Source organism: Hippichthys cyanospilos, chromosome 7 (assembly GCF_059441005.1).
Source record: "Hippichthys cyanospilos isolate Australia breed blue-spotted pipefish chromosome 7, RoL_Hcya_1.0, whole genome shotgun sequence".
Lineage (NCBI taxonomy): Eukaryota > Metazoa > Chordata > Actinopteri > Syngnathiformes > Syngnathidae > Hippichthys > Hippichthys cyanospilos.
Window position 1 is genome coordinate 17,549,419 of NC_142375.1, and position 13,100 is coordinate 17,562,518.

The 13,100-nt window shown below is 38.4% G+C and overlaps 1 protein-coding gene across 5 annotated transcripts in view; it reads right to left on the reverse strand.

Annotated features, from left to right (window-relative positions):
* Positions 1-883: 883 nt before the first annotated feature.
* LOC148421374 (uncharacterized) overlaps positions 884-13,100 on the reverse strand; it is a 91,717-nt gene continuing 79,500 nt past the window's right edge. For 3 of the 5 annotated variants that reach the window (XR_015866196.1, XM_088420022.1, XM_088420021.1), the window contains one exon: positions 884-1,899. Coding sequence is in view for 3 of the 5 variants with exons in the window: in XM_088420022.1 (XP_088276148.1) it covers positions 1,765-1,899 (135 nt within the window). In the remaining 2 variants the exon portion in view is untranslated. Of the gene's footprint in view, positions 1,900-10,093; positions 10,255-13,100 lie in introns of those variants that run through there. The other 2 variants (XR_015866199.1, XM_088420023.1) reach the window with 1 other exon arrangement.

Here is a 13,100-nt window from a genome sequence, read left to right on the forward strand (position 1 = left end):
TCAGGAGTGTAATATTTTCTGAGATACTTATCACACTGTGTAAATTGCATATAGTAGCGCCGCTATCACTAACACTGCTTTTACATCTAGTGCCTTTGTTGTCTTGATTAACTCACATTTATCATTACAACAACAAGGTGTTAATGACAGAAAAATGAATTCATTGCTGTCAGATTTTTCAGATGTCCTGAAAAACACCATAATAATGAATGTTAATAGCCGTCTGTGTGAACATGATGTGAAAAGAAGCAAATACCCTCTATAACCATTTCATCTTGTGATGTGAAATAACATGTCAGTGTAACCCTACTATACATCACCTCTAGTGAGAGTTGGAAATTTGCCTCATGTATATTTTAAGGGGTATATTTTTAAGCTACTTATCCTGTTTACAGAGATACATAACATTTTCAAAGCTTTTGAAATGAATAACAAACATGTGGAAATACTCACCAAATCTAAGTAATTGTGTTTAAATGTGCATAAATATTATTTTTCTCACTGTGCAGCTGCACATGGAGGAAACAAAAATGGTTTCTAACACAGACAATTAAAACTTAAACTACATCAAAAAAAGGATGGTGGGAATGCAAAAACCGCTGCTAGTAAGCATCTGTCTGAATTTCACCCACAAATACTGGAGGAGGAAGTCCAAGTTCAAAATAAACCAAAGAATACAAATGACAATGCAATAGCCGTAATATATATATATTTTTTTAATAGGTACCAACATGAACACACCACCATTGAAAAAAATTCTTATCACGCCAGCGATTAAATATGATATATTATGTGGAATAAAAGTACAAGTCTCCAGCATTAGAGCTAGCCACTAACTATGTATCTGATTTCATTCAAACATGGTCAGACACTTCAAACTCAAACAGATAAAAAGTCTGTCAATGCATCAAATGTTAATAACTGCAAATGACTATATAGTGTGGACTTCCTATCAATATATTGAAGCTGACACATCCAAAAGATCGATGGAGTTTAAATGACTTCAATATTCGACGTAATTTTGGCCTATCTAATCACTTATGACTACGTGGTATATCATGTCACTTATGGTTACAATGCCTAATATAGCTAGGATTTTGTTATTCGATAAATATAACATTTACCACACACGCAAAAAAAAAACAAAAAACAAAACTGGAGCACATTAAAATGGTCTTTTTTTCATCAATCATTTACGGAGCTGTGCATGATGCTGTGTGCGACATTAAAGGCAGTAGGCAATAAGCAAAGAGGGTTTAAGGATTTATTTTTTGGGGGTGTTTTGGTTTTCAACCAAGCGTTTCTTACTTTTGGTTTCAGCCAAACATTTCAATGTACATTTAATGTAATTTATTACAATTGAAAATTGGCCTTTAAAACTCTATCAATCACTAATTAGGTACATACTTTGAAGATGCCATCTCTATTCTTTGGGAGATAATGCTGTTTTGGTTAGCAATATAAAGCTCAGCCATTTACACTTGACCAATACAGACTAGGAAGTGACACATATCAGCTTTTTGTTTTCTCATGGGAAGGATGCATCTGTTTGAGGAAGGAGACGCTATGAAACTAAATGCCCCCAACCACTCTTGTGGCGCACCACTTGAAAGCATCTAAATCTAAATAGCAGCAATTAGGCTGTTTCATCCAAAACTTGATCAAATTCAACCACTTTTTCATATAGTTCCGCTACCCAGACTAACCTTTGTCAAGAATGTCTTGATCAGGTGCTATACAGAGACATGAGGCCATAATTCCTGCCTATTCACCACATGATGGATGAGGTCGCCCTTCTGCCCCCACAGTTGCATCTGCATACATCCTGGAGAAAGAAAACGTGGCCCCTGTACGTTCTCTGCGCTCCATTCTCATGGAAATGAATGCTGGGCCTGCAGACTACACACAGACGCACAGAGTGCAGTGGGAACAGGTCAAGGCAGTGCATTACAAAGGGGGCGGTTGACCAGTGAGAACTTGCTTAGAAATGCTGAAGGCTCCTACACATCACTCGTAGAGACTACTAATGAGAAAGCCAGGGGCCCTGGCCAAAAGTTTTTTTCTTCCCTGTTTCAAGGCAAGACGCCCAAAGCTTTTGAGACAGCCAGCGCCAACAGAATGGAGTAAGCAGATGTTCAGATGTTCTCGGGGTTAAGAAGGGTTAGAGCAGAGGGGAATGCCATCAGGGGAAAAAAAAAAACAAAACCTTGAGGCACATGTAGGTTAGTATGGATTATGAATTATGTCAGTCAGTGAGGGGATGTACTCGAGTACAAACCACTTAAATACAATGTTGTGTGAATAACCTCTCAGGAGAATTTGAAAGAGTCAATGCATTACACGGTGAGTGTACTAGTACATCCATTAATCGTTATTTATATTATCATATTTTGTCTCAGTGAGTGAATATGGCAGACACTGTGATGATTTAAAAATATGGAAAATAAATCGTGGGAAAATCCATATATAAATGACATTTCAAATGAATCTTGGACATTGTATAAAATGTACATAAAACAGAATATAATGATTTTCTAATTCTTTTCTTTATTAGATATATCGACATGGACACAACACATTTGATATTTAGTTATTGTGAATTTGATGTATGCGATTATTTAAAAAAAGCTGGAACAGGAGCAGCAAAAGCTCAAAAACGAAAAAGACTCCAAAGATTAACGCAATTGAAAACAGATGAGTGTCAGATTGGTTATTAAAGGAGCATCTCCAACCCATGCAAGAAAAATTCTATCACATCAGTTCAATTTTTGATTGGCCAAATAATCTGTATATATATTACAATAGTTGCCTCTGTTTGACAGGAGGCCGACTTGTTTTGCCACCATATTTGCGCCACGAATACCCAAAGGAAAATACTTTTGCAAACATAGTGTAGTGGTCCCAGGCTTGTGAAGTGTGGCCTCTCTGACACAGACCAAAGACCAACTGAAGCAGATTTACGTCCAGTTGATTGAGATCAGAAACCTGCTACAATTGGTGCTCAGTTCTCGGTGGACGTCGGCTAGCGCTTCCGTATTTTGGGGCATGTGCGTTACGATGCCAAGTTTTGAAAAGAATACAACATGCATGGAACAGAAGCATTCATGCTTATCAACTTCCTCTGCTTTTTCTTTGTACTGTATGTATTTTTTCAAGTAGCGGTTTTGCTTCCGTCAATCGGGGTCAGTCCGAATGATCGTTTTCAATTCATGTATTTTTACCGAGCTTCCTGTCATAGCACAGCTCTAATAAAGTAAATCAATTTATTAGTCTTAGGAAAACTGAGCTGAATATAAATTAAGAAAGTGCTAAATTTGGCTCGACTAGAGCAGTATGTTGCAACAAATAATGAATGATGCTTCTTTTGTTTCTGCTTTTTTATCATAAAGCTTTTTAGCTAGCGCCACCTGTTGGACGGAAGTGCCATTTTTTCCTCTCTGCTTCACATCATCAGTCCCACTTGAATGAACTACCTCGCCCACTGTCTCTGGGTTCGAACACAAACTCGAAGGCAATACTCAAGAACCTCGGACCAGGAATCCCTGCGACCAGGACTTCAAAGTTCTTGGCCTTCTTGGTCTGAAAGGGGATCATATCAAGGGGAAGTTAGGACTGAGGAATCAGCTGAAGTACACTCCACAACCAAGGGGATGGCAGGAAAATACCTTTTTTTTCCAATATCAATCAACACTCAGCATTAAATATAAATGGGTACTTTTTTTTTTTACACCCAACACAGAAGCATTTGCTGGAAAGACAAGATGTAAGTGCATATGAGTGTTTACACTCTAAGAACAGTGTGCCTGTTTTAGCACGTATATAGCATTCCCTCATCATCTCTCCATATAATCCTATCTTTTCTATTAGGTGACTTGAGAATGTTTCTTTTACTCCTCCAATTTGCGTCGCTGCTTTCCCATTTCAGCAGGGTGCTGACAGAGGGAAGCCAATTGGAAAAGATCTGCCAGACGTTCTGATAAGAAAAAAAACAGACACATTGTAGGATTTGCAGGAGAAGCAATCGTCCTGTCTTCCCCTCTCAGACAAAGACCTTGCGCTGTTTTCTTCTAGATTGCGCTCCTGCTCCCCCCCATCCACCACCGCAGTCTGCACACACTCTCACAAGCGTGCACGGCACGTGCGTCCTCAAAGCCACAGAGTCACAAGCCACACATATTTTGCCCTTATGGATGAATATAGTCACTATCTATCATTTTGTTCTCATATTGCAAATGCACACCCTCAGCTATGTCTTCAGTGGTTACATGCATATTTAATGCGTGTGCTCTGTGGCTACATTTTGTCATTTAACCACATTTCCCACAGGAGGAAGTATCCCTACCCAGAAACATTAATAATCACACGCGTTCATAAAACATTACCGAGAAAATTGAGCAAAAAGAATCCCGGGAGCCTCCGCTTTTGTTTGGATCAAAACATATTTCACGAAAGGACAGCTGAAGTTTAGAAACAAAGGACAATAAATTCTGAAGTCACTACCAACTCAAATGAAAGGAAGATGAATTTGTATGCCTGGGAGGTGAGTCTCTTTAGGAGGCTCAACACAGATGACTATTGTGCATATTACATTTTTGTACTATTGATGTATTGTCAACTTTGCCTCATTTCAGCGGTTCTTAAATGAGGGTACAAGTAAGGGGTTCATAAAATTCTAATAGGTTTTCTGAAAATATCAGCTAATCTTGTTCAATGCTTTCTAGGAAGAGTATATGTTTCTCTTCAAACGAAGAGCAAATTAATTGGAACAGTAATCAACATCGCTCTGTGTTAGTGACTTTTTTTTTTAATATGCCTTTGCTATGTTAATTTTTTAACACAGCACTTTACCATTAGTGACATAATTTACCAGCAAAATAAAAAAAGCAGATAACGTTACAAGCTCTATCTTCTGGAGTTTCTGAATAAAACGCACCAAAAGATACCACTTCAAATCTTTTTACAAAGTTTTATAGCTCAGATATGTTTAAAATATTTTTGGCGGAAAAAAAAGACAAACGTGTTAGGGGCTACTGGACTGCAAATATTTCAAAAGGGGTACATTATTTGCAAAATCACTGCCGTATGATATTGACCAGTCAGAATACAGATGCCTTTAGGAATTTTGCTGTTAATCTTTTGCTACATGACTGTGAGCTCCATTTAGAGTTTTATGGTTATCATCACACTTTCCCTCTTTGCTATAAGTCGTAACCCTCTGGGGTGGCAGCACAGAAAATCCCATAAAAAGGAAGAAAAAAAATAACTTCTAGTTGCATTTTTAACAGCATTATCAGGGGTATTTCATCTGCAATTTACTTGGTATTTAAAAGAATTTCACTTGATTCTATATAGCTCACTTTATAGGAATAATTTCATCATTTAATGAATCTTTAAAAAATGATCTGAAAGGTTGCCAAACATTTGATGCCACAAATGAGCCCAACAGCAGATGTTTGAAATTCTCCTTCTCAACGTAAAGCTTTGCAAATGTGTTTAGTCGTATTTGTCAATGACAGATGAGTTGGATGCAGCCGTACCTCAGTATTGATTATGAATACACAACCTTCCTTGGGAGTCGGTCCTTAATGCATGTGAGCAATCAAAATGCAGACGGCGAGCTATTGCCGCTTGGCTCAAAGTGACATTTCCACAGGCTGGACTTGACATATGCAAAATGGGACTGGGGAAGAGGAACAGGGTAAAAAGCATTGATACAGAGTCTTCCTTTTTCAAGCTGAGCGTCAGCAAAAGAATGGAACCACATATCCATGGAGAAGGAACGGGTATTTGACTCAATTTATTTGGTCAAAAATCAAGAAATTAGCATAACTGCAGTAATACAATATTTAATAGGATGAGAGAATCACGAAAACTTCTGAACACCACATTTATGTCATATATATATATATATATATATATATATATATATTAGTTTCTCCAAGACGTGTTTATCAAATTCCAATTCCATAAAATAGTTATTTAATGATGAGTTAAATTATATCCCACTTTAAGAAAGACAGCAAAAAAACTGTACACTTACAGTAGTTGCAAGTCAAGATAAGTGTGCTGCGCTCAATACTGGAGGGATCCTTTTTATTTACTCTCATATAGAATAAATATTAGATCAGCCCACAACAGAAAAGATTCAATATCGTATCTCCAGAAACACAATGATGTACACAACGCATGCAATATCTGTTGTGTTGTTCCTAAAAATGCAATACATTACAATTAGATTATGACCTTCACACAAATGCAGTGTAAATGTTTCTAATCTCTTAGTGTAATACTGTGTCTCTGGGTGCTACATACTATATGTGGGGAGGGTTGGATGGAGGTGGCGGGGCACAATATAGCGTAAACAGCATTGCCAGAGTGAGGCAGGGCAACACACAGCTACTGTGTGTATTTGAATGCTTGTACTGTCAATGTGTGTGTGTTTACTTGTCCGATGTGTGCAGTGCCTGTATAGGACAGCGATTTGGAGCCGTGGTAATTTCCCCTGAGACAAGCAAGTAGGTAAAGGGCAGCGAGGGAGAGGGGAGGATGGAGGGAGAGTGTCAGAGAATAATGAGGAATGATACAGTTGCGTCTTCTCAAAGAGACCAACGCGTTCGCCTAATCCATTGCAGCCCAAGAAAATATAAACTGCTCAGGAATAATCTTCCCAATGTTTTTTATTTTCCAAATGCCTTATCTTGTGAATTACAATTTCAGAACATAATAGTTTTGTCTTTATGGGCGAGCACCATCATTTATTAACCCTTGCCTCTCCACACCCATTTCCATTTACAAACTCATTATCAGGCTCAAAGACCTGCATGGATTTGATGGTGTTTTGGGAACTGACCGCCTAATCAGATTTATTGCACACTTAAGATTAATTGATTGCCTTTAAAAGACTAATTAAGCGCTAACAAGTCTGCTTTCTGTTTAATCCGTGTGTGAATGACCTATGGAGAAGATAGGTAACACAACTGTCAATCACAAAACAAACTAATTTCACAAGATCTTGTTTCTTCACCTAGTAAGTGTTGTATGCGTGCATGTGTGAACCTAATGCTTGCTTTGATTTGATACAAAGCACAGTGTACCTTGTATAAGCCTTTGTGTTTGGAAAGCCACCGTGAAAGAACCACCAGACCAAACAGAGACAACATATCTCGACCTTCAAGTGATCTTCATCAGATCAATACTATCATCAGTGCAGGCAAGCAGTCACAATTTACTCAGCCTCCTATAACTACACCTAGACCACCACTACCAAGCCACACAGACACACCCATCCGTCTTCCATTCTATATCACACGCGCAATAAAACACACACGCGCCATATCCAGCGAGCGTCTTCTACTCGTATTGATTGCTCGGTATTGACCGACTGGTGCGCGCACGACCCTCACCATGTACAACCTTGCTTGTTGACTTTATTTCTAACCGCCTGGCTTTCATTGCACGCCGTCATTGGTCTGTCTCTTATAAAAGTAGGAATTGCAGCTGCCCTAGAAATGACATGTAAATGTCGAAAGATGCTGCCGGAATGCCAAATAAAAAATGAATAGAGCGCAATAACGAGTGATATAGTATATCACACAGGATATCCAATAATAAATGGCCATAGCTACCTTGCATTTGTGACCTCTCTGGGGGTTGAGCAGTACAAGGAATGAAATCCAAGCAATCTGATTAAACATAAAAAAGAGGCTTGATGATTGAGTCATGCCATGGTATGGACTATATGCAGTACATGCACACACACACACACACACACACACACACACATTATATATACATATATATATATATATATATATATATATATATATATATATACACACACATATAAGTTAACTCAAGATACATTTACTTTTGAAGAATCTCTGTCATAAAAATAAACAGGGCCCTTGTCTAGTTTTTCTTTGATCGTTACTTAACAGCTTGATCTCCATCAGCTTGTAATCTTTTTTTTTTTTTTGCCAAGTTCACATGGCATATTAGTTGTATGTCTTTAGTGTATATATTTGAGTAAAATAACACAATCTATTTTTCTCCAAGGGGCCTCGCAAATCAACCCTGCTGGAGTGTGCTGCTTGTGGGCACAAGTAAACAGAAGAAGATAAATAGATATGAGAATTTTTTTTCTTTGAGGAGAAAGATGCCTGCAAAGATGAGTGTTTTGATTGCTTGGTTCAATGGTTGTATTTTACAGAAAGAATACTTCTGAAGGATAAACGAAAGCAATTAGAACTATCTTTGATTCAGAATATATTCACGGCGCAATTACTGGCGATTAATTATGGAACATTTTGTGATCAATTAAAAAATGTATTTGCTTGACAGCACTATTACGATATACTACAAGAGCACAATTTCAAAATATGATAAAAACTTAAGTATAAGTATAAAGGCAATGCGGTAATATTGAGTAAAAAAAAAAAAACACAACTTAAACATCTATATAAGTCAAAGCTGTGGTTGTTTTAAATAAATAATTTGTGTAATTCAAATATCTGTTTCTTGAAATGTATAACAAATGGTGATATTCATTTGCTTGTATAAGGAGTTTTGTTCTTTGTGTTACCGATAAGCTAGATGGCAAACCTGTGTGGTCGTTTCAAATACACAGTGGAAATAATAACAAATGAATTCAATCATTATTTTTAAAAGGATTTTTGCATGTTTGTTTTATTTAAAATCTCGAGTACTGTACCCCCATTTGGAAAATAATCATTATTCTATGTTATGAATGATTTAGCTCTATATGTGAGTTCTTAAGGAAATGCGCGTTAAAGTATTTAGCATGTAACTCTCCCCAGAATAGCTTTAGTATGAATACCTTACAAGGTAATTATTCCTGCAGCAGCTTATAAAAATACAGTACTAAATGTATGATTTTCATTAAGAGAAAAGGTTACAGAGGCATCACATAAAAGCCACTATCAGTTATCTAACACCACATGTCAGTTTTCACATCCCTTGGCATATTCATTACATATACAACTCACCCCACACCAACACCTCCCTTCCCCCACACACAAACAAACAAGCAAATCGATGTCTGCCTGTGCGTGGCCTGAAGGCGACTGTTTCAATTCTATGTAAATGTTGGCGGCATAACCAGAGGCATGAGTTGATATTTAGAAGTCCATTATGAAGATGCAGTGATGGGTTAATGCATTACGTGCTCCATGGAGGCTTCGAGGCGATGCAAAATAATGGAGGTAAGAGAGAGAGGCAACATTTGGAAAATAGGATGAAAAATGTTCTTTAAAAAATGGTATTAGAAGAATCATCACTAGCCAAGGTTTCATTTTGTTATTGTTAAATTAATTAAAAAACACAGATAATGTTTAGAGCTGTTTACTAGTCTATGCCAAGCTGTGTTCACACCCACAAAAGCGCAAACAGCCTTTCTTCTGTTCCGGTCTACCAAAACACCAAAAGAAAAAAACATCAATCCAGTACAGTTTGACTGTGCTTTGTGCCTCATAATTTGTAGAGCTATGGTACAAATCTAAATTCACCATTTTGAAAATTGCGGATTTAAACATGAACTAAATTGTGAAATTATTTCAGTTACGGCCCACACGGCCCAGTACCAGCTGATCCACGGACCGGTATCGGGCCGCGGACCGGTGGTTGGGGACCACTGATCCAACCAATTTGATTTAATTTAATTCAACAGCACCAAGTGGTTGGTGATATTTTCTACCTACGTGACAGCTAATGTTGAAATGATGAAACGTGTGCATTTACCACTAATACTAAGTTAAAGAAAATTTTATAGTGTTTTCTCAAATTATATTTAACACCTGTTTACCTTTGAACTTTACCTGTGCAATTGCTCAAGCTTTTATAATGATCGCAATTTGAGGTAGGAGGTAGAACCAGAAAAGTGGTAATAAACATATGGATGTATACAGTATATATGTGTGCGCATGTTGCTATCAGCAACCTCAGTCTGGACATCACTTTGATTAATGTCGCCTTCCTGCTGCTGACCTGCAAGGTCACTGAAATAGTGGGCACTCGGCATCTCCCATTTGCTGCTGCGCCGAAGGGAGGAAAGGGTTTGGGAAAGGGACGTCCAAATAATATGCTCCCCCAGAGCCCCCCCCTTTCTGTACATCTCATTTAAAAGCTCGGTCTGTCTCTCCTTCAGCTGCCCTTGCACACTTCCGACGTTGTGTATCGCTCATTCTCATCCATCCTTTGCAGTCTAGTCGATGTCGGAGCCTGTGGTCCACCTTTAATCTGAAATACAATCAAAGGAAGCCATAATAAAAAGGAATTTGAGGATGCCGAAGAGAGCGGGGAAGCTGGTAGTGGAGGGGAGGGGGACTGCAAGGTGCCATTAGGGTCACCCGCTAAGGCGCCGATAAACACATACACATTAAACACATCACTGCCACTCTTCCTCTCCTCCATCTGTTGGCAGCCTCATGAATTGAGATGTCCAGGACCAACAGACTCTTGGCACAATGGCGGGCTTCCTCCGAAGGCTGCTCGTTTTGCCAGACGGCCATTCTTGGCTCGCACCCGGTGGAGAAAGCGAGGGCGGGTCAAGAGAGAGGTGATTGTTTTATGAATACCAACTGTTAATAGAGTCTGGTGAACCACTTTGCAGCTTCCTTAATGCACAGGTTTTATTTTGGCCTATAAAACTGGCTGTAAGAATTAGTGAACAGCTAGTTTCAGGGCATAATGGTTTGAAAGGAAGAAACCAATTCAGAAATAAGCTATGTATAATGAGCTGAACCAGCCAATTGCAGCACATAAACAACCTTTCATGGTCACATTCGCGCCTATAGACAATTAAAAGTCTTCAATTAACCTTCGATCCACATTTTTGATCCAAAAAAAAAAAAAAAAAAAAGATGATGCAAACTCCACACAGGAAGCCTGAGCCAAGATCTAAACCATGGAACATTATGAGTAAGCTTAAATAAGCATATGATGAGCAAATGATAACATTATGATTGTTATTTACAGTACACACTAGTAAGCACTGTGCATTTTCTTCAATCTTATCTGGGGAAAAAAAACCTAGACTGTGTAATGTATACATTAAATATGCGTGTGTGTGTGTGTGTGTGTAGCTCAGTAGTATAATCATAACCTGGAGAGTCAACCCTGCTGTGCTCAACCTATTTGTCTCACACTCTGTACTGACTACCCCCCCCCCCCCCCCACCCCCACGTCTCTGTTCCCCCTTTGCAGTTTGCCACACACACACACACACACTCTCTCGTGCATCATGAATCTTTCATGCAAGAGGGCTGTATAATCCCTGAGGCGTGCTACCCCCCCGACTCACACACACACCTCCATCACCTTGCACTATGGTTGCAGAGGGAAAAAGGAGAAGGTGGCAGCGGGGATAGAATAAAATGGAAGGAGGGGGGGAGGGAGTGGTAAAAGACAAATTGGAGTTGTGAAGTAGGACCCCATTAGAATTACCTACCCTCTTTTTGCTACTGAAGGAAGGCGGAGCAAGAGATAACAATGCAGAGAGGTTTGTTGCATTGCCTCTTGCTCGCATGGGAATGCAGTTGAAAGTCAATAGGATTCCTTTTATTTCCAAACTGGAACACGCTCCTCTGATGGGGAACGCACTATAGACACTTAGACCCCCAGCAATATCGCCCCTTAAACTCTCCTAACAGATATATTTACTCACGTCAGACGCTGATGGCCAAAGTTTTTTGATTGCGCAACAGTTTAATTTATTGCTCATTAGCTAGCAGATATTAAAACAGGGATGTACAGTTTAGCAATCATTTACAAGATATTGCTGTTTCTTTGCACTCTGTTCATTTTTTATCTTTGCTATCATTGGTAAACATTACAAAAATGAACACATGAATTATTATTAAGCTATTTAATATGGTGTGCTACCGGTTTTGTCATTTGGTTTTCATTTTGAACACTTGTCCTGTAGTAAAACAAATAAATAATAATAAGTCCTTGTAAATCATTGTATGATGGGTCTGTTTCATCTGTAGAGGAAAAGCACTGACATTATCAAGAGGCCGTTCAGTCGTAATCGGTGAGCAAGAAATCCAACCAAAAGATATAGCTAAAAGGCTCAGGGATAAGATAAGAAAAGTGTAATTAGTTCCGCTTTAACATCAACCCATCTCACATTATTAGCAGGACTTATCCATACCCTTGGTGAATGACTTTTTGTTAAATCACACCTCAACAAAGGCAATTATTCATTTTCGTACTTTTATTTGTCATTTCGTCATTTCATCTCCTACCACATTTTACATTACTGTATAAGTAACACAAATGAGGCAGGATTCAGATGGTCAGCACAGATGCTGTTCCTGCTTTAATTATCTTGATGCAGTCTAGTCAGCACGCAAACATTTTCACCAGTCAGAGGAGCTTATTATGCCACCCACTATTGCACCCCCGGCCCCTGATTTACTACGACACTGATTAACAAAGCTGTCCAGGGAGAAAAACACAAGCAGTGTGTGTGTGTGTGCGTGTGCGTGGCATGCAGACATATGCCAAGTGTGAGACTAAATTTGTGCAGGAGTCAGAAATCATTATTATGAAATACATGCATGTGAGGAGCAAAGGTGGTATTAAGAGTGCACCTGTACAATCATTGGCTAACTCATTAGGTAGTCCTGCACAATGAAATAGAATCCGATGCTTCTATCCTGTGCAAAACATGATAACATAATAATCTTTAACGATTTTAAATGAGTTATAATGTAAACTTGACGTTGATAGCTTGTGCAAACAAGTAGCTAGCATGGGCATTACTTGCCTAAATGGCACAATTAACTTGCTGGGAACGACTTTCAATGAGTCTTTTTTGCCACTTTTCTAAAACCTCAATTTAAAAGAGTTGTTTCAAATTGATAATTTTCAAAATGACAAATGGATTCAATTTATTGCTAAGCCCTAAATGCTGATTTAATGTCCACTTTTTACATATAACTTGAAGTTTTGGAGATTTATTAAAAAGTATACTACAGTATATTTATTAGCGGTTGTAGTTGCATGAGTGTATTAATTTATTCATCACGCTGGTGTACTCTCATTTAAAAAGTACACATTTAACAGACAGGCATCAGAAA